The following is a 21,769-nucleotide window of genomic DNA, read 5'->3' on the forward strand; positions in this document are numbered from 1 at the left end:
TCGCTGTCTCAAAATGTATTCAGCATGCTGGGCACCCTGAGCGAACTCAGAGGCCCCGAATAAAACTGTTAGAGGCGATTTATAGTTTACAGGCAAGATGCGTGCACAGGTGGGAATTTTCCACTGTGAATATCAGGTCAGTGTGGGAAAACTCTTAATTATTTCAAAACTGGTTTATGGCTACATGTTTGTTTTGAAATGGTAACTAATAGGGAGAAAACTTACTTCAGACTTCAAAGTGACTAGGATTCATTCATTGCAGAGTCTGATCAGCCTGTCCTTGGAGGCTGAGTCTGCTGTAGAAGTTTAACTGCTACACTATTATTTACAATCTTGTTAGTAACATTTCTACAATTCCCCACTTTGATCCTGGCCTTCAAAGGCCGAGATCACTTTCTACTAAATTTGGCATATATTGTCCATTGATTGTTGGATTTCTGCAGCCAAAGGGGAGGTACACAATGAGGTTTCATTGGGGTAAACACTGCAGGTTTCACGTGTGTGTGATGGATCCACGAATTGCTTTCGGCGATTTTGATTGCGGAGTGGGTGGTTAGTAGGACTTGGTATGGTCCTTCCCACGTTGGCTCTAGGCAACTTTTCCATCGCAGAACACGGACCCACACGTAGTCACCGGGACTGAAGGGGTGTATCTCGCAATCGAAGGGTACAGGTTGTTGAACAGCAGCATGGCGCTGTAAAGAAGCAAGCTGCTTCTGCAAAGAAATCACATAATGGGTTAAATTTTCATCCCCGGCTAGCAATCCTGTATTTGGAGGAAGGAAACCACAGGTAATGGGGGGTGGATGACCAAACAAAAGCTGGATGATAGGGAGATATCTTAACATCAGCTCTAGGCTCGTTTCACATAGCAAACAGTGCAAGGGGCAATGCCTCGGGCCACTTAAGCTAAGTTTCTGAACATACTTTGCCTAGAAGGGTTTTTAGAGTCTGATTTGCCCTTTCCACCCCTCCAGATGACTGAGGGTGATAAGGGGTGTGAAGCTGCCTAGTGATTCCCGACCATGTGTAAGTTGTTTGTAAGACCTGGGAGGTGAAGCGACCTCCTTGATTTGAGTCAATGACTTGAGGTATGCCAAACCGGGGAATAATGTCCTTTAGAAGTGCATGAGCGACTTGCTGATGAGAGGCATGGGTGGCAGGAAACGCCTCCACCCAATGGGTGAGCTGATCTTGCACTACTAAGGCATATCTGTATCTTTGGCACCTGGGAAGTTTGATGAAGTCTATTTGCAGTCTCTCAAATGGTTGATATGCCCAAGGTCGGCCCCCAGGTGGGGCTTTTCTCTCTGGGCCAGAGTTGAACGCTGGGCAAGTGGAGCAGACCGTTGGTCACTTGTTTAGCCACTGCATGGATCCCAGGGAAAAAACAAACTCGGAGAATGGTTTCAGCTATGGCAGTTGCCCCATAATGACCTTGCCCATGGACTATTTGGCACAGGGGCCGCTGTAACGTTTTAGGCAAGATGGAGTGGTCATTGCTAGTGTACCACAGTCTATCTTTTGAATAAGCCCCATAGAGACGTTTCCAGTCTTCTTCTCCTTTGCATGCTTGCTCATATCCTTCCAAGGCTCTGGGTGTCTTCCACACAGGAGCAAAGGCGTTGAGACTTAGGGGTTGCTGAGCAGCAGCTTTGGCAGCAGCATCCACCTGCTCATTTCCTTTAGCCTCAGGCGTGCTCCCGCCGGTGTGTGCGGCGACATGTATTACAGCTATCTGTCTGGGTTTTTGGATGGCTTCCAGGAGCTCAGAAACCTGAGTGGAGTTTGCAATCTTTGCTCAGGAAGAAGTAATGAAGCCTTGCTGTTTCCATAATTGCCCAGTGGAGTGGCAAATTCCAAACGCATACCGACTGTCAGTGTATACATTTAAAGTCATCCCGGTTGCCAGTTTACATGCACGAGTTAAAGTAATCAGTTCAGCTGCTTGTGCACTTAGCCGGGGAGATAAGGGCTTAGCTTCAACGATGTTGAAGTCAGTGATGACCGCATACCCAGTCCGACGAACTCCAGCTTCTATGTAGGAGGACCCATCTACACAGAAGACTAAGTCAGGATTGTTCAGGGGCACATCAGTGAGGTCGTCTCGGGGCTTTTCCATCATACGAACGACGGTGCAGCAGTCGTGATGTGGCTCTCCATCCTCGGGATGAGGCAAAAGTGAGGCCGGGTTGAGGCTAGTACAGCGTGAGATGCGCACGTTTTCGGCAGCTAGCAGAGTCACTTCATACCAGGCTAAACACTGGTGAGAGAAGGCTTGAGTCTTTTCTTTAGTCATTAGGGCTTCAATTTCATGAGGAACCCTGACTTCGAGGGGGTACCCCATGACTAGCTCTTTTGATCGCTCAACAAGCAGTGCTGCCGCTGCACCAGCGCGCAGACGGCTGACTACCTCTTTTGCCACTGGATCTAAGGTGGCAGAGCAATGAGCGATCGGGCGTAGCTGAGGTCCCAGTTTCTGGGTTAGGACTCGTGAAGCTACTCCCCATCTCTTGTGGACAAACAACACAAACGGCTTCTCGTAGTTGGGGAGTCCTAGAGCAGGGGCTTGTGATAGCTGGTGTTTAACTTGGTGAAAACCATGGTCTAACTCGGGGGTCCAGTGAACCACTTCAGGTTCTCCCTTCCGAGTGGTCTCTACCAGAGGCTTAACCATCTCTCCGTAAGCGGGGATCCACCGGCGGCAAAATCCAGCCGCTCCTAAAAAGGCTCGCATATGACTCTTAGTGGTGGGCTTTGGCAAGTCTTTTATAGCCTTTACCCTTTCATCAGACAATTCCTGCAGTCCCTCTGAGATCACATGCCCCAGGTATGTAACCTTCTTTTGGCAATATTGTAATTTTCCTGGGGATACTTTATGTCCTCTTTCAGCTAATCCTTCTAATAGTCTTAAAGTGTCGGTCCGGCAGCTCACCTGAGTCCGTGATGCTAGTAGTAGGTCATCTACATACTGTACAAGCACTGTATCCGAGGTAAGTATGATACCTCGTAAGTCTCTTGTCAGGATTTGGCTGAAGATAGTAGGACTCTCGGTGTATCCTTGGGGAAGTTGTGTCCAGGTTAAATGTTTTTTTCTCTTCCAAGTGAAGGCAAAAAGGTATTGAGACTGGGCTGCAACTGGGATTGAAAAGAAGGCAGCACACAAATCAATTACTGTGAATCGAGTGGCCCACCATGGGATGGAGGTAACAATAGTGGCAGGGTTAGGAACTACAGCAGCTCTGGGAATCACACAATCATTTATAGCACGTAAGTCTTGTACAAAACGATAAACAGGCTTGCCATCCTTTCCTAATTTAGGTTTCCTGACTGGTAACACGGGGGTATTGCAAAGAGACTGACACTCCACTAAAATCCCTTTCCTGATGTATTAATCTATAAGGGGCTGCAAACCTTCTTCTGCTTCTTTATTCAGCGGGTACTGAGGCACGCAAGGCGGGACTCCCCCCTTGCTTTGAATAACAACTGGAGTGGCAGACTTCAGCAGTCCTACATTGGTGGACTCCCAGCCCCACAATGTGGCTGGCAATCGTTATAGTTCCACCGGTAAATTTCTCTTCCCGCCCCCACAAGGCCAATGCCCTGGCGAAATAAAGGCAGTTTGTCAATTGGTAATTCTGAAGTTACTCCCTCCAGACTACAGTGTAGAGTGACCCTCAGCTTACACAGTAAGTCCCGTCCTAATAAATTCATAGGAGCACGGGCAGACAACAAAAAGGAGTGTTCACACGACAAGGGTCCCTCTTGGACTCGAGTAGGGGCACTTCTGCTAGTTTTGAACAATCCCCCCCACTCCCATCACATTCTCCGTTCCTTCCTCAATTAGACCTGCACGCTCAGGAGTTGTAGATAACATAGACATAGTAGTGCCGGTGTCAATTAAACACTCATATCGTTGTTCTCCTACCTGAATTGAGGCAACAGGGTTGCTCTTATTGCAATTTATAGTTACCGCAGGGCAGACTAGGTGAGGGTGGTCAGTTGGGTCATTGAGTCCTTCTTTCCTGTGAGTAGTTTTTGACACCCACTCCTCGCATCACTGGTCCGGAGGGGGCCCCCGTTCTGAGATGGCTGCGATGTTCATCCCCTTCCTCTGGGGACACTCATTTGAAGTGTCCAGGTTGTTTACAGTACTAACATACTTCACTGGCCCTTTGAACTGTGGACCACCCCTCACCCTAGTTTCTCTGACCTAATCCCCTTCATTGAAACCCTCCCTGGCCCCTTCCCCTGTTCCGTCCTCTTCCTGACATGCTGTGCACAGTTCCCTCAACCATTGCAGCTACTAGCTTAAAATCTTCCTTTCTCTCCTTCTTCCTTTCCCTCTCCTTTCTCCCATCAAACACATAGCTTGCTATGTTTCTTATCTCTAACATGCTCTTTCCTTCCCACCCTGGAGTATACTTGCAGAAATGCTCCTTGATATTGGGAGCACTCTGGTTTACAAAGGCTGATACCAGCGAAGGCACATGCTGTGGTTTATCTACATCAAGATGAACGTATGTCTTGGCTGCCTCACACAACAGGTAAAGAAGGCATCCGGATGCTCCTCAGGTCCCTGTTTGCATGTATGGCATTTTCCCCAATTCACAGGCTTTTTACTCGCTTCATCAAAGCCTGCTAGTAAATCTTTCCGGGCTTCCCTCAGGGATGCCCTTCCCCCGGGGGTGTTGTAATCCCAATTAGGTTCATTAGAAGGCCAAGGATCTCTGTTTGCTGCTGAGGCAACAGCCCTGGCACAGTTTAAAACTTTAGCCCGCTCGTCTGGGGTCAGCAGGGTATCCATGAGTTCCTGCATGTCTGACCAAGAAGGGTCATAAGTATGGACTATGCGCCGAATAGTCCGTCCTACTTCATCAGGTTTTTCCCGAAAAGAGGGGGTTTGTTATTGCAAAATGAGGAGGTCCCCTCAAGTGAAAGGCACATGAATTAGAGTAGGGCGAACCTGGAAGCTGCCCCCGCCATCCACAAACAGGACCGGCTAGGTTCGCAAAGGAGCCTGAACCACCGCATTCGGGTGTTCCTTCCCCTGGCTGGGTGGAAATGCCTCCCCCACAGGACCCCAGCTCCGGGTTCAGACCGAAGAAAAGGAGGTGGAGTGGTAGAGTAAAGAACCGGTTTTGGGGCTTTTTCGGCCAATTCAGCCTACAGGTACCAATAATCCATCTGTTGAGTTTTAAAGCTACCAATTCCATTCGAAGGAATGCCAAACGAGACCGATCAAATGAGACAAATTTCGGCCACTGTTTATCTGGAGCACCTTGTTGAGTTAAGACAGGCCACTCCTGTGTACACAAAATACAAGCGCGCTTCCTGCCCATGCCAGACTGCACCGGCAGATTCCCTTCTCCCCAAACCTGGAGAAGCCTCCCTAAAGGAGATCCCGGTGGGACGTTTGAAGCCGATTGTCCCGTCATCCCGAGACTTAAGCACTCTGGTCTATAAATTCCTGGGAACAGCTACCCCCCACGGCGGGCCCCACTTTCCTGACGCCCGGACCAAGCCCTCCGAATGGTGACAAACTCACCTATGCTGGCTGGGAAGGCTGGTCCGGATGACAAGCAGCCGGGTCAGCACACAAGGGGTCCCATCTGGGTCGCCAAAATTGTTGAGGAGTTCATGACCCCTTGCGGAGCTGTTCCCAAAGACACAGAGTCGCTGTCTGTCTCAAAATGTATTCAGCATGCTGGGCACCCTGAGCGAACTCAGAGGCCCCAAATAAAACTGTTAGAGGTGATTTATAGTTTACAGACAAGATGCGCGCGCAGGTGGGAATTTTCCACTGTGAATATCAGGTCAGTGTGGGAAAACTCTTAATTATTTCAAAACTGGTTTTTGGCTACATGTTTGTTTTGAAATGGTAACTAATAGGGAGGAAACTTACTTCAGACTTCAAAGTGACTAGGATTCGTTCATTGCAGAGTCTTATCAGCCTGTCCTTGGAGGCTGAGTCTGCTGTAGAAGTTTAACTGCTACACTATTATTTACGATCTTGCTAGTAAAATTTCTACAGGGGCACATGGCAGGGCTGCAGGACTTGGCACTAACTTTAGTGCCAAGTCCCTGCATACGTAGGCATTTGCCAAACATTGCTTAATGTGTACTATCTTAATGCACATTTGTAAGAGAAAGCTTGTTATGCGGGTTTTGTGGAGGAGCAAAGTGCATGAGAACGTGTGCGCAAGATGGCCAGCTAACAGATTCACAAAGCTGGTCACCACCGGTTTGAACCAGTTAGAGCTTGTTTTGCAGCAACCTTGTGACCTCAAGTGGAAAAACCCAAGGTGAGTGGAAATTTCCCAAAGATATGCACGCATATACGCCTATGTATGCCTATATTTGCATAAAAGGTGCTACCGAACTCAGTTCAGTGGAGCTCTTTGTCTACTGGGCACTGAGTGACCCCTCTGCAGAGACATAAATCATCTTGCCGACACTCCCTTGTTCTCTGCCTAATTGATCGCGGCTAGGAACGAGCCCAGCAAAAGGGACGAGATCAGTGCTCTTCGGCGTACGAGCACACCCTTCGGCGTTTGGGTGCTACGCACTAGCTGATCCAATTTCCCCTACAGCATTACATTTAGTTATGCTTAAATGCACGTTGATGCGCCCAGTGTGTACCTGGCTGGTTCTTGATGCCTGGCAATGTTGCCCAAGTCAGGCATTCTCCTACAGAGGTAGAACAGGCCTCCTGGCTTCAACTGATGTTCATATTGACACAAGATCAATATGTTGTTTGTTGCAGAGTATTTTACCTCGGTACTCTGCAACAAACACAACTGTGCACCTGCCTGTTTCATAATGGCCATGGGTATAAATAGGGCTGTGCCATGCTGGACATATGGTAACATCTTGATAAGCAGCATGTTGTGTTTCAGCCTGGAAGGGTGGCTTTTATCATCTACAGTGTTAATAGCTTGCTTAATAGATTGCATCTACAGAGCCTACTGCCTGCTGTGTCTGTGATCATATAGTGCACATGGTTCTGGCTGTTCAAAATCCCGTTGGCCATGTGGGAGAGTGCTGCCCTGCAGACTGCCGTGTTCCTGCAAGGCAGGCAGACTCCATGCATCAGGGCTGTGTTGCTTGGCAGTGGCCAGGAGTTACTGTGGACTTTGCTGGCACAAGTCGATCAGCACCTCTGCAAACTTCAAATAGCTGGTTGTACCCTCGCTTCCTCCACTGTTGTTAAATCCTTGCCCAGTCCAGATGCCAGGCAAACAGGAAAGTCCCAGAAACCTAAATCCTTTTAAGACTGATTATTTCACTCTGACGCAGGTTGCAAGGAGTTTAGCTTTGATTAATAGGTCAATCTTCTTTGAGAACAGTAAAACCTAGGTATATTTGATTTCTCTTCCTCTTGGATTAGAAGCAGAGATGAAGAGCAAAGCTTTAATCTGACAGTGGGCAAGTTTAATTTTTTGTGAAGGAGAGGGTGGCTGGTCTTGATAAAATGGAGGCCTCTTCTGTTAAAAGCTGAGGGGAGGGGCAGGAGGAACTAGGTCTTGCTTTCAACCTTGATTAGAAAGCAGCATATTGTGCCTGCCTATTGTAGAAGATGTCAACTGCTTGCCCTTCAGTGCCAACAGGGAGGCTGAACCTCGCTAATCCTTGCTCTGGCAAAATTTCCATTCGTTTCAGTGCGTCTCTCTGGAGGAAAGGCTGGGTTTGGCCCATCCCCTGTCCTCTTCCCACGTCAGGTTAACTGAGCTGAGTGTCCTGTGCTCCCAGCTGTAAAATTAGCTTCTCGAAACAGCCACCATCACCCAAAGAAAGACAGAGGCAACGTTTAAAATATTCACAGTGCGGTTTTATTTATAAGCTACAAGGGAGGTAACAAAACAGCTTTGGCTAATTACTGACAATGCACAGCAAACAGAGCTGCTGGTTGCAGAGAAATGGCATAAACCCCAACTTGTCTCTGCAATACTAGTGCATCATCATTCCTATCTTCTAGGGGAGCTAGGCTCCTTGGTGATGCATTTGGGGCCTGATTCTGAGAAATGCTGAGCAGCCTCACCTTCTCTGAGGTGCAGCACAGGGCAGGACTGAGCCTTAAATAGGAGCAAGTGGTGGCTTAGCAGAGAGCAGTCATGCAAGGTGTACAAGGATTTGCTAAGACTAGCACTACGAAAGCCACTTCTAATATAACTTCTGCTTTGCTGCTAATGGATGAGAAGGATCAGCACAAGGACAATTGCCACACAATCTTTGCTACTGGCACCTAAAATATACCCCTGCTGCTTCTTCCCAAACATTGCTATCATAGGCCTATGGATCATTCCTTCACTGAAAACACATGCATTGTCTCTGCTCCTTCTGAGTCTTACAGTGTTATGCACACGACTTAAATCAGGTCATTTGTACCTCTGAAGTAATGGGTTTCGTAACAGTTGCTATAGGAGAGACCTTTGCAAAGACATTGTAGGCTGTAGCTGGGGTCTGTGTCACCGTCTCGACTGCCTGTCTGACTCAAAGGGGAAGTGTGGTGAGTAGACAGGAAGCCAGGATTCCTGGCTGTCTTATTTTTCAGTACAAACTGTTCAGTTGGCCAGTGACTCGTCCTTGGGGGCTTGTCAGAAATAAACATAGGTACCCACAGTCACACCAACTGTTCTGGGAAGCTTCTGTCGGAGCTGCAGGGTTGACTAGATGAATGACATCAGGTAAGGGCCTAGGAAAACGGCAGAGCCAACATCCATGCCACCCTGGCAAGGCCTCGGAAATCTCCTTTAGGATCAGGAATGTCATTCAGTGCTTGACTTTTCTACCGTGCTGCCAGCTAAGTGTGGAGCAGCTGATCCTGCATACAAGCCAAGCCAAGCCAAGCCTTCCCATGGTAAAGGGAGTAATGACTCCAGATTACTACTCCCCTGGAAAAAGGAAGGGAGAAGGCCTGAGTGGGTGGAGACCCTCTCCTCTAGGTCACGTCTCATTTCCAAGGGTCTGATCCTTGCTGTCTTCCCCAGCCCCTCGGCAGCGTTAATCCAAGTGCTAACTCAGGAGCAGAGGACTCTGGCTGTAACCAACACAGGCATGGTGTGAAAAACCGTGGCAGTGGTAAAATGGCCCAACCTGCCCTAATTCCAGCCAGCCCCCAACACCAACTCTATACATCCACATCCAGTAATACTTGATACAAATACATCATCATTTACCATTTAAATTTCATGCAATCTTTTCAAATACAAGAGGACCAGGGTCAGGGTCTGTGGAAGAGGTCATTGGAAGCCAACCTTTGTTCCCTGCTACTGTCCCTAACTGTACGAGGAATTTGCTAAACATCAGATGGGATAAAACTTGACCCAGATGCAGCCAAAGAGGGCAGCAAGCCTTGTTCCTTTCTTGTGCCACTCCAAGAGCTTGTGAGCCACCAAACACAAAATCTGGATATAAAACGAACTGTTCCAAACAGGAGATTTTACCACACCTTCAATTCTCCTATGAAATATGAATTTTCATTTCTATCCAGGAGAACTTTTCCAATCTTTTCTCCTATGCCTGAAGAAGGGTGTTTGTGCCCAAAAGCTTGCAATTAAAGAACTATTTTTGAAAAAAAAATCTAGGTGGTCTAATAAAAGGTATTGCCTCTACCACAAATTCTGATTCTCTTCTACTTAACACATAAGAGTCTTACAGCCATGTTTCAGGCAGGCAGAAAGCCATGCCATTGCAATGATTGTCAGTGAGATCTAGTTCACAACCAGCATGGGGAATTGCCTGCAACCTTCCCCATCATAGTTCCATTTTCCCATTATGGTCAAAGTTGACTTCTAATGACCTTTTTCACAGACCCTGCCCCTGTTCCTCTTGTATATGAAAAGATTGCATGAACATTTAAATGGTAAATTATGATGTATTTGTATCAAGTATTACTGGATGTATAGACAGCTGAAGTGCTTTGGGAAGGGGAGATAGGATTTATGTTAAACATGTTGTTGTTAAGAAATGAACAAGAATAGCTGGCCACCTGGTTTATGAACAGATAAATGTATTAGGTCCTTTAACATTCTTGGTATTAATTTATAATAATGCCTACTGCCTTTTAAACCCTGCATCTCAATGTGGTTTACAAGAGGCAAGCAAGCATTGTCATCTCCATTTTACAGTTAGGGACACTGAGGCACAAGGATTAAGTGACCTGCCCAATGTCACAGAGCAATGTATTGAGTTAGGGGATTGAATTTTACCTGGTACCTGGGGATTCAAGTCTACAGTTAGGACCGGAAGGAAAGTCAAATAAATGCTATTAAGACTACAGGCCTGAAGGTCTCTTCAAGCCCATTCTGCATGCGTATCTCAAGCTGAAATTAAATAGGTGGGCCGTCGTAAAAATAGGTTGCCTTCTCACTGCTAAATGTAAGCGTTTCTTCAGTAGTTTTTTTTTTTTTTTTTTTTGTGGTCTGTAAATGTGCTATGTTTCATGAGAATGCAGTCTGAGGCTGTTCCACCCCTGCAAAAATCATGTTATGGGACAGGCAGAATACTGGCATTCAGGGTTTTGCAAGAGGAAGCAGTTACATGTTTGTCTGTGAGCAGTGGGGGTCAGTTTATTATACAGCCTCCCTTCTCTTTAAAAGGATTCTTGTCCTCAGGAATTCCTTTCAACAGAGGATCTTCCGCTGCCATGGATTCTATGTATTCCATGAGCTCTTTGCCCGTCTTGGAGATCTGGAGAGAGAGAAGCATCTCTTTTTTGTCATGGTAGCAAGGTCTCATTACAGACTAGATCTGACCTATGGTCTCCTGCTCCCTTCTGTAACAGGGGCTATAGTCTGATGTTTCAGAGGAAGATAAAAAGTAATCTGCCCCACCCCCCACTCCTCTCATTAAGAGACCATCCTCTAATGTCTAACTATGGTTGCTTTATATCCCCACTAAATCCTTCTCTTAGCATTATTGATTAGAACTCTGTTGCTTTAATAGGGATCTCCAATCTCGCTTTTCAGTAAGAATTACTTCTTGCAATCAGGCTGTTTCTTGGCCCCGCACCAGGAATTTCCCAGAGGCCCAGAGCTTGATCCAGCATGGCTGGATGGCTTGAATGGCTCATGAAGTTTAATCAGAGCAGAGGGTGTTCAACACCGGGAAAAGTTCCTTGGCCATACCATTTTAGTTACACAGCCAGGGCAGTCTCTGCTGATGCCCTCTCCCATGTTGTTAGAAACTCAGGCTATGCTAATGTAATATAGTTCTGCTTAGCAATTGTATGGTGAATGTTGGTTATTGGCCAAGATTTTTCATTCCTCTAGTTTACTAACCATGGCCGGTGAGGCCATGAGAAGAAGTCCATGGATTGTGCTTACTCCCCTTTCAATTAAACGTTTCCCACTTAAACACATGCGATAGCCCACAAAGTTTTGAAGTTTGATAGTCTGTTGGGTATTGGAACAACCCCTCTAGTCCACCTAGCTATACTCACCCCTGCCAGTGTAGGATTTTTCCCTTTACTGTATATGATGTTGTTGTTATACAATGCTACAGAGCAACTGAATTATTTTTATGAAGTCTCCCATACATGATGCAACCATTTTTTGAGGGGCAGAGGAAGTGTCAAGTGCAAGGTTGCCTGTAACTGCATCTAAAATATACTGCCCTTACAATCTGATCTTGCTGTTCATTAGGTCATGAAGGGATCTTGCAAATATCAAAACTCCAAAGGCTTCAGCACAGACTGGAGTCAGGACCTTTGTGCACCTAAAGAGACACAACAGGCCAGATTTTCAAAAGATCCTAGCATGATGGGTGCAGACCATCATTATGAAGAACTGCTAGGACACAAGCCTTATCTACGCCCTACAAAGTGATCAGTCCTTCTAGATGCCGAGGACCCTGTTCCCATAAGGGATTCAAGGGCAACCAGTGCCTTGTGACATTAGTCTATGTCAGCAGACTCAAACTGTGCTCAGTTGGCAGTCAGAAGAGACTCTGGTCAACTAAGATCTCTAGTTACCGCAGCACTGAACTTGTCCAGTGTGTGACTAACAGAAAGAGTTACCATTTGTCTTTCATTCTTCACCTCCTTTTTCAGCTGGTCAAGTTCCATCTTCCGAAGCTCTTTCTCGGTCATATCTTGGGCCATTTAGTCCTGCAGTCAGAATGAAAGACCTGTCACTATACCACACACATTCACTAAGGCAGACCAATATCAGTATCAGCCCATCTTGTTTTAGGACTTGTTGAAGTCAGAGGCCCAGGGCAGTAGGAAGGATTTAGGGTCTCTGCCTGCCCACTTGTAGCCAGCATAGAAATGTCCATCATGATTTTTTCCATCATTCCCTACAAAAGAGACCTGTTTTTAAATCTTGATGGGCTAGATCCTCAGCTGGTATAACTGTGCCATTTAGGTAACAGGAATTTCCATGTTGGTTCAGACTAGTAATCTGTCTAGTCCAGTATTGGCTCACTAGTGCAAGGTATTTCAGAAGGTGCAGGAAAAATTTGCAGCAGGTGCTTATGGGGGATCCTAGCCCCTAAGAAAATCCTTCTGAACCCCAGGAGCTAGAGGTGGGATTACATCTTGAAGTACAGGGGTTGACACCCCTTCCTAGGCTCTCCTGTTCCAATATTTACTACAGCTGAACATTTGTATAGTAGCTCTTCAAAAGAACTAGTGAACCTGTTTCTTAGTACTGCCCATGTCTCTTCAATTAAGAGAGTGGTTTTGTTGCAGATTGTTTTTTTCTGAACTCTGAGCATTCCATACTGAAGGAAGGATATCACAATGGGTTCGTTACCGAGATGCAGTTCCAGCTAAATGTATTAATACTTTGCTGTTCTCCATCCAAGAGTCCCAAACTGCTTTACAGACATTAATTAATTAAGCCTCACAATATCCTGTAAAGAAGGTAAATATCATCCCTATTTTACAGATATGGTGACCTGAAGTACCAAGATGGTTCTTATGGCTTTCTCCAGGTGGGTGTTAGAGCTAGGATTAGAACCAGAGTCCTGGCCCTTAGTATAAATCACAGAACAAGTAATAGGCAATCTGAGGATCTGGTGTGGCTGCTTGGTGGAGTGGCTAATTAGAGTATTTCACCAATAATTTCTTCCCTTCTTTTCTCAGTTTAAGTCCAACTCAATATCTAGTGCTTTTATGGTTTGCATATAATGTTTTGGTTGCTAAATTTTCCTTAACATAAGAATATTAAAAACAAACTAGGTACTGAGAACTGTCCAGAGAAAATGCAATTGCTCTGTCTGAATATATTGTTAGAGTGCACAGTTGATATGTATTATTTCTAAGAAAAGATCAGATGCAGTGTGAGGCAAATGCATATCAAACAGAATCCTATCTATGAAAATAGAATAAGAGAGATGAAACATGTGGATAAGTTAGGGCTTGGAAAAGGATTGGACATTTTTAGGAACAAGCATTCACATGACAAAAATCTCTATTAAAAGCACTACTTGACTGGGCTTCTGGTATCAACAGGCATTAGTATAAATGAAGGTTGGTGGAATAGGTCTGAGGTTTAGAGGTAGTTTATAGAGATCTCTTGAGGAAGAGGGATCTCTTTAAACAGAAGTCTGTAATCATTGTTTTTAGAATATTATTCAAAGTATCAAAATGCACTGGCCCACGCTACAAACTATCCAATTACATATCTAGAATCAGAGGCAGTTTGGAATTTGAGCACTAAAAGATAGTTAAGTATAAAGCAAATAGATTCATTTTAATGCCTTTGCTACCAGAAGAATTTGCAGTAATCTTAATTTTTCTAAAACCACGCCTGCTGTTTCAGTAGAATAGTCCAGCTCTCTTTCTCTTCAAGTCTACAGAGAGCAGCAGATGAATCCAGTCAAACTCTCTAGCTAGGATAGTTTCTTACTCATCCTACCTTGAAATTCATATCAGCAAAAAAGCAAGCATCTCTAAATGAAGCAAGAACAGAGCCTGTAGGGCCAGCAGATGCCCCAATAACATCACCTGTATTCTGAAAGAGGGGGAAGGCACTTACCTACAGGATGAGGGCATCTACTTCCGAAATGCCAAGAGGTTCCAGACATGCACAAGTACAGGTTGCAGAGAGAATATCATCTGCCCTTGCCTGCTGCTTCCACTTGAAGACTCCTTATTTACCAGATGGCCCAGGGAACAGATGTCTTCAACTCCCCCTAATCTGATAATAGACTCACTGTGTTAAGCTGATCAGGTGTCATGCATTAACCTCAAAGCTTGGGGTAATCAGGGAGGGAGCGGGAGATGTACAATTAAAGCTGATCAATAATTTCATAGCTGATAACTAATGCCTGCTTACAATTAGCCCAGAAAGCCTCTCCAAGCTGGGGAGTCAAACTCCAGAGTCGAGTTCAGAGGATCTTCCAGTGATAATGCACTCAGTGTTAGATCTGGTCCAGGTTGGTAAAAGTAATTGGTGGAGACAGGCAAGACTTGCAGTTTAGAGCAGAGTCTGATGGAGAGAGACCATCTGGCTTCTTGGGGCCATCTTAAGCCACTGCTGTTCAGATGCTTAAGTGAACTGATGCTGGTAGATGTGTCTATACTGCATCTGCATACACCTCCCTCTATTGGCTTCAAACTAGCGGGCTCTGCTACTGCTAATGATGTAGCCATGACAGTACAGTGGTCTAGCTTGGTAAGAAAAACCCATCCAGAATGCGGAGTAATACTCAGGTGGCCACCCACTCACACCTCCACTGTCAGCCACCTGCATGATGTCTGCAGGGGATACGCTTCCTCAGTATAGATGCACCAAGTCCAGTTCCCCATGACCAGAGGTTGCTAATAGCAAAGGTGCTTGACCTCCCAGAATGGTCACAGCTACAGGTGGCATTGACTGGCTGCCTAGTCTGTCTCAGCAGAGGAAGAGAAAGGTTAAATGACATCACATGGCTGATGATAACACTGGCCTTCCACAGCAGGCTGAGGATGGTTGATTTGGTGGCTGTCATAAAAATAATTGTTCTGTTTGGTCCAGAGATGGAGGACTTTGGACACTAGGATGCTCAGTCCATTTCATTAGGACTGTCTACCCATGTGCACAATCATACAGATGAAGCGATCACCTTCAGGCCTGTTCTTTAGTTACAGCAGAGCCCAGCACTTCCTTGGCCTGGAGTAACCACCCCCATGCAGTTTTCACCATGAATTTATGTGCATGGTGAAAACTGCAGTATTAACCACCTTCCAGCTGATTCCATTTGTTCATCATGGGCCAAACTCACTCCTGGTGTAACTTGACTGGAGGGCTGAATGTGAGCAGATGGCTAGGTATGTGCATTCATTCTCCCTCAGACAGCCGGGATGGGGAAAAACAGGGAAGAGAGCACCTCATGGAAGTGACGTTCCATGATCCATGGGAAGGCCAGCGGGGGAGTGATGGCAGAAATGTAGTTGCATATGGAGCTAGGACTAGCACCAAGGAGTATTTTTGAAGCCCTCCTTGTCAGAGATGAACATAAATGGTCCCTTTCCAGATCAGCCCCTTGGCAGCAGCTTCCATCTCTCCCTTATCTGTATCACTTCTTCAGCCAAAGGTCTTCCCAAAGGTGGAACCTGAGTGTAACAGAATTGTACCTTTTTACCCAGGGTTGGGAAAAATGCAGCCCACGGGCCAGATGCAGCCTGCCAACCATTCTATCGGCCTGCAGGGCCCCTAAAAAAATTTAGAAAATTAATATTTATCTGCCCCTGGCTGCCTGTCATGTGGCCCTCGATGGCTTGCAAAAACTCAGTAAGTGGCCTGCCCAAAATAATTGCCTGCCCCTGTTCTTACCCCAGGCCTGACTCTGCCCTGGAGGCATGGCTGAAGCAGGAAGCAAGGCTCCAGCCCTTGGGGTTGCAGGGGAGGGAGCTGACCGCTTTTACTTTTTGCCTGGGCTCTTGGTCTTGCTGGAGATTAACGGTACAAGTGACATGGCTATAGAGTTTGTCAGGGGAGGCTATACGCCTTTGTGAAACCAGCCTCTGAACACACATTTCAGCCACAGATGGCTACTTGACAGCACAACGTGCTCCCTTGGGAGCATAAACTAGCAGGCCAGGAGATGCCCACACCATGTTAGGGAGGACTCTAGAATATATGTCAGGTCAGAGAGAGTTGCCTATTAGGTAAAGGACAACCTTGGGTGACTGCTTAGCCATTCTCCCCCTGGAAAGTGTATGATAGTTATCTGCCTCAAATGTCTGAAATTTGCCTCAACCCCAGGGACCTCTGGGTGTCCACATCTGCAAAAGGGCTTTGAAAAACTGGCAATCTTTTGGGGACAGGAATGGTCTGTCTGAGGGTCTGTACAGCACCTAGCACCATGGGATGCTGCTCTCAGGCTGGGCTGTTTTATCATGATTATTGGTTTACTCCCTGAAGCTTTGACCCTTCTTAGACCTTTTCTTGTAGTATTTTCACTCCTTAGGGCTAAGGTGGGAACTGTACCACTTTATAGAATCATAGAAAATTAGGTTTGGAAGGGAGTGGACCTCAGGAGGTCATCTAATCTAAACCCCGCACTCAAAGCAGGGCCATTCCCAACTATACCATCCCAGCCAAGGCTTTGTCTAGCCATGTCTTAAAAGCTTCTAAAGATGGAGACTCCACAGCTTCTCTGGGTAGATTGCTCCAGTACTTTACTACCCTCCTGGTGAGAAATGTTTTCCTAATATCCAACTTAAACTTCCTTCATTGCAACTTGAGACCATTGCTCCTTGTTCTGTCATCTGCCACCACTGAGATGAGTCTAACTCCATCTTCACTGTAACCACGCTTCAAGTAGTTGAAGATTCCAATTAAATCCTCAATGGGTGTATTGACATGTTTTATTAGCATGTAGCAATAAGCTCCAGCATGATTGCTCCTGAACTTGCTGTTTGAATGTGGGTCTGGGACTGCAGCACATTGAGCTGGGCTGGAGCAGCAACAGCTGGCAGGGGCCTCAGGGGCTCAGCTTGCCAGCCCAGGTCTCCTCCGACCCAGCTTAACATGCTGCAGAGGGGCTGGCTGGGGCATGACGGGGGCTTTAGTTTCAATCCTCCCAACCTTGGGGATGGGGCCAATGGGGCATGTTTCTGTTCCTCCTCTGTTGCTAGGGCTCCATATCTGTTCTCCAGGCAAGCCACTGCAGGTGGAGATGAAGACTTCTGCTTGCTGCCAGAGCTCACAAACTTCCAGCTTCCATCTTTCTGGGAATCTGTGTCTTCTTCCCTTCTAATACTGCCTCTGGCAGTCCTCCCTCAATTCAGTGCTAGAGGTATCCTCCAGTACTGAACTGATGAAGTTCTCATGGCAGAGGATGCTTCAGAGCCTTGCCATTAGGCCTGTGCGAAGTGGCTGGTATTCTCTTCAGATTCGGAGAACAGTAATTTAGTTCAGCGATTCGGCTGCTGCTGAATCAGCCAGGCCAGGCCCATCCCCCGCCCCTCTCCCAGCCCAGCAATGGCTGCCCTGCCTGCCCCAGCTCTCAGCACCTGGGGAAAAAAAAGCCCTGGCTCAGCAGGTGCTGCTGGGTGGGGGGCAATCCCTGCTGCCCCCCACTGCCCCATACTACATGGGGTGCTCTGCACAAGCCCCTGAACCTCCCACCCCATCCCACAGTCTCTTCATGGTTGCCTGCATGAGCCAACTCTGGCCCTTTAAGAGAAAAAAAAAAAATTGAAGAAACCCTGGGACTCACCGCTTCTTCGGCTGGGGGTGATTCCCGCTGCCCTGTGCTGTGTGGGGGTCTCTGCAGGAGCCGTGAGTCCCTGGGCTTTTCTCCACTTTTTTTTTCTTAAAGGACCAGAGCCCCGGCAGGCGGGTCAGCCGTGGGGGCAGGGGGGGCGAGGGGGCTCATGCAGATTCCCCCATGCAGCTGGGGGCAGTGGGAACTGCCCCCCACCTGGTAGCACCCAGTGAGCACCGGGGCTTTTTCATAAAGTACCAAGCTGGGGTGGGTGAGGGCAGCTATGGGGAGGCTGGGGGAGCAGGCAGGGGTCCCCCCATGGTCCTCTCCCCCACCCCTAGTACTTACCAGCTCAGAGTAGCTACAGCTCCCTGCTGCAGCCACCAGGGACTGCCCAAATCATCAAAGCTCTCCGAATCTTTGCCGAAGATTTGGAGAGCTTTGAATTGATTTGGACCTTTAGATTGGTCCCCTGATTTGATTCTGATTCACAGATTTGGCCACTGAGTCTGGCTGAATCTCCTCTGAATTGAATCACCACCCAAAGCTTCGCACCGCCCTGCTTGCCTCCTCCTGTATGTCTCTTGCCTGTTTCCTGAGGGACAGCACCAGGAGGTACTGCTTACATTGCAGGCACTCCCCCACCTGGCTGTCACCGGAAGGAGTTTGCAACCACAGTGTATGCAGTGCCAAACCAGGACCTGGGTGGAAGCCTTGATTGTGAGCAGTCCTGCCTGGACAGATACCTGACAGGTGCAAGCAAAGGAAGAGCTGGCAGTGGCAGTGGCTCTAGCATTGCAACATCCTCCAGCCATTTCTCTGGGTTTCTTAATCTACCACCTCTGCTCCTACCTCTCTCCTCAAGCAGACCTTCCCTAGCAAACTCTCCTGTATGCTAGCCTGGTCATTGCTCCTTGGTCCTGAGAGGATCCTTTTTGCATGCTAACCTGCTTCTTCTCACTAAGCTAACAGCGAAGGAAGGCAAGAGAGAGTTTCCAGGTAAACTCCATAGGAGGTTGTCCCTCACTCTGGACTCCAGTTAAACAAGGAACTTAAGTATTGGTCTAACTGATAAGTATTAGCTACTTATGCTTAATATATACCAATTAGTTACTCCTAATTAAAGGGAGTGCTTAATTAAAGGCTCCCCTTCAAAGAGGGGGGCAGCAAACTGAATTTTTTTTTTTTTGAAATATCATGTTTTGGGCCAAATCAGTTTGGAGTTCTATCGACTGAGCAGAGCTCAATCATTCAAGTCTTTATGGTGCTACCTCGAGCACGTATAATACTTCCCAGACTCTTCTGCCTGGGACTTCAGATACGCCCAAATCTATGGCAGGCATTCTACATGCAAGCCCAGTTCCTTGAAGTTCAGATGCCCCCTAGTCTCACTTGCCCTTAGCTAAAAGGGCAAAGGAGCAAGCTAGAGGGAAAGTCCAAAAGCAATCCCCCATCACCATAAAATGTGTAGCTGATATTCTTGCATTTGGAGGCATTTGGAGACTCTTGCAAGGGACAGAGGACAGGGCTTCACCCTCTCTAACTACACCAGGTCAGGCTGAGAAGAAGGGCAGATGCCCTGCCAGGTAAGTAAAACAACCTGGGTAGAAAGCCACCTCATGGTTTCTCCCCTGCCAGGTAAGAATGGACTTGCAAACTACCCTGTGAACCATCCCACCTGCTCACTAGGGAGTCTCCTCTTATACCCTCGGGGCATGGATTGGCTCCACCCCCTTGCTAGGGCTTTTGTCAGACATAAGCAGCAATTACCCAGGTAGCAGCTCTCCCAGCTGCTCGGGGCGTATGCCCAAACACAAAGCCCACCAAACAAACACTCAGCAAACCAAATATGCAGACAGCCCTGGCTCACTTACCTGCCGAGAGCAAGATCTGGTACTGCTTCCTCTTTCCTTTTGCTCCTAGTAAACTTCTTCCAGACTGCCCAGTTTGCTGTCCCTGGTCACTTAGGAGTCTACTTTTATACCCTCCTAGGCCTTGACTGCCTCCACCCGCTTTATTAGGGCTTTTGTCAGACATGGGCAGCAATTCCCCAGCTAGCAGTGCTCTCAGCTGCTCAGACCACATGCCCAAACACACAGCTTACCAAACAAACACTCAGTAAGGCATTGGCATAGGGGGTACACATGCACACTCTGAGCATGGTGGTGCACCCCCTGTGAAAAGGTGCTGCTGACACTGCGGGTGGTCTGTGATCGCCTCTGCCAGCAGTGTCTGCAAGTGATCACTGACCGCCGGTTGGCGCTCACCACCCTCCCCCTGCTGCTGCCGACAGCGGTGTGGCTGCCTGTGGGACCTTCCTGCTTGCCACTGCCGCTGCCTGTGGGAGCTCGCCATGCACCCCCAGCCTCTGAGGGCATGTGGCATTCATGCAGCAAACCAAATGCACAGACAGCCCTAGCTCACTTACCTTCCAGGAGCAGGATCTGGTGGCGCCTGGCTCTTCTTCCTCTTTTCCTTCTTCCTCTTGGTCTCAGTGAACTGCTTACAAACTTCCCTCTTCACTGTCCCTGTTCACTTCCTTCCTGGTTGCTCAGGGAATCTTCTTTTATATCCTCCTTCATATTGTCTGTTGTGGGGGTGAAGTGGGCTCTGTGCCAATGGGGACTTGCCCAAGCTTGAAGATGCCCCAGCTGAAGGGCACACAATGCCAGCACAGCACAGCACAGCGAGCAAGAGTCTGGTGTTCCATGCTACAGCATAGATTGGAGGTAAAGTGTGCTAAGTCCTTGCCTGTGGTCAGGTGAAGACACAGTTAGATAAAGTTCCCTCTGTGCGGAGTGCAATCAAGGTCTAAAGAGCAGGGCTGAGCCTGCTTATGCGCTAGGTGGAGATTTCCAGCTGGTTCTGAGGATGGTTCAGGGCTCACTGTGCTCGGCAACCCAGGACCTTATTGCTCTTGCCCTCAGCTCTCCCCTTGCTGGTTTCAGAAGGGCCAAGCCTTTTGCTCCAGAGCTGTGCTGTAAGGCTGTGTTTCTGTCAGGAGGCTTCAAGGACCACATCTGGTTTAGCCATGGCTGTTGGACCAAACATTGCAAGCAGGTGGCAGTAGTGGGGTAGGCTGAGGAGTCTGAGGCAGCCTGAAAGTTCAGCCCCACTTTTCCCCTCTCCCTGCCTCAGGAAAGCATGACTCACATCCTCTATGACCATTACTTTGCTCCCATCCTGGTCCCTGGAGTGTCCCAGGAGCATGTCTGCTGGTGCAGGCTGCTGTCTCCATCAATTCTCCTCCCTCCAGACCCAAGCTGAGGGGATCGGCTCTGTGCTTTAACACCTGTCTATCTGCACTGTGATCCAGTCTGAGTGCAAGCCTCCCGGAGGGTGGAGGAGTCCAGTGCACAGACAAGAGGTATAGAACAGTGCATCGGGTGGCAATTTCCTATTCTTCCTCAATCATTGTGATAGCCTTCAGATGCAGACTGTGCTGTGAGGGCAGCTAGCAAAGGCTTTGGGGCAGAGATCCCTCAAAGTCGGCCAACTGGATGACAGGCCGTGTTCGCGGTGAACCTTGAGGGTTTATGCTGAAGGCGTCAGCTTGTCTCCACAATGCAAAGGGGAGGTGGAGGCCAGTTCCGAGTGTGACTGGGCCCCCAGCCAATGGCTCTGAGTGCTGCAAGGTTCAAAACCCTTGTGTAGACAGCAGACCTCACAGAGAAGGAAGTGGTAGAGGTGCAGAGCAAAGCAGCAACCCAGAGCAGCATGTCTGAGCTGCAGCAGCTACAGCAGCATGAGATCCCCTCTGCCAGGCAGGTCCTGCGGGACAATTACAGCAACCTCCACAAAGTGGCTGACTACTGTGAGAACAACTACATGCAGGTGAGCGTGTCCCTGCTGGCCTCCGCATGCCCAGCTGTGCCCCATGGCTCCAGGGGAGGTGTCTGGGGCTAGGAGGAGCCAGGACACCTGTCTGGGAAAGGAAGCAATGTGGCAAGTGGCAGCTTGTTGAAACAGCAGGTGCAGCAGTCACTGGGGGTTGTGAGGCTGTGGAGAAAGGCAGCTTGTACAGAAGATTAAGAGGGGTGTTGTATAGCCTGTGTGTAACAGAAAAAACATTGTAGCTTTGGGGAGTGAGTTTGTGCTGGGGAAGAGTGTATTGGGCTGGAGTGTG

The 21,769-nt window shown here is 47.9% G+C and overlaps 2 protein-coding genes and 1 long non-coding RNA gene across 5 annotated transcripts in view; 1 reads left to right on the top strand and 2 right to left on the bottom strand.

Moving 5' to 3' along the window:
* On the bottom strand, nucleotides 1–5,899 carry LOC149867052 (uncharacterized). Its single transcript, XR_016441979.1, has 2 exons — nucleotides 5,549–5,899; nucleotides 1–716 (listed from the first exon to the last, which is right to left on the bottom strand). It is a non-coding gene; the product is annotated as an uncharacterized LOC149867052 (long non-coding RNA).
* The window catches only part of ABI3 (ABI family member 3), a 38,779-nt gene continuing 19,947 nt past the window's right edge, over nucleotides 2,938–21,769 (top strand). Inside the window, exon 1 of one of the 2 annotated variants that reach the window (XM_090044690.1) lies at nucleotides 2,938–4,547. In XM_090044690.1, the coding sequence (XP_089900816.1) occupies nucleotides 4,491–4,547 (57 nt within the window). In that variant the 5' untranslated portion in view covers nucleotides 2,938–4,490. Of the gene's footprint in view, nucleotides 4,548–21,327; nucleotides 21,478–21,769 lie in introns of those variants that run through there. The other variant, XM_090044689.1, reaches the window with a different exon arrangement.
* Nucleotides 7,810–20,493, bottom strand: GNGT2 (G protein subunit gamma transducin 2). 2 transcript variants are annotated; one of them, XM_090044687.1, is made up of 4 exons: nucleotides 20,072–20,464; nucleotides 13,986–14,147; nucleotides 12,020–12,109; nucleotides 7,810–10,692 (listed from the first exon to the last, which is right to left on the bottom strand). In XM_090044687.1, exons 3-4 carry the CDS (start codon nucleotides 12,101–12,103, stop codon nucleotides 10,567–10,569), a joined length of 210 nt encoding a protein of 69 aa, XP_089900813.1. In that variant the 5' UTR covers nucleotides 12,104–12,109; nucleotides 13,986–14,147; nucleotides 20,072–20,464; the 3' UTR covers nucleotides 7,810–10,566. The 2 variants fall into 2 exon arrangements, with proteins under 2 accessions (XP_089900813.1, XP_089900814.1); XM_090044688.1 differs by lacking the exon at nucleotides 13,986–14,147 and having other exon boundaries at nucleotides 20,072–20,493.

The sequence above is a fragment of the Crocodylus siamensis genome, chromosome 4 (assembly GCF_052110815.1).
Source record: "Crocodylus siamensis isolate JL-2025a chromosome 4, ASM5211081v1, whole genome shotgun sequence".
In the NCBI taxonomy this organism is placed as follows: Eukaryota; Metazoa; Chordata; order Crocodylia; family Crocodylidae; genus Crocodylus; species Crocodylus siamensis.

What these genes read in the sequence shown, in the direction of transcription:
- GNGT2 (XM_090044688.1), bottom strand. Translation starts at nt 12,103, where the DNA reads ATGGCCCAAGATATGACCGAGAAAGAGCTTCGGAAGATGGAACTTGAC. An exon ending in TGAAGAATGAAAGACAAATG is followed by an intron (nt 10,693 to 12,019) that starts GTAACTCTTTCT and finishes CTCTCTCTCCAG; the next exon opens with ATCTCCAAGACGGGCAAAGA.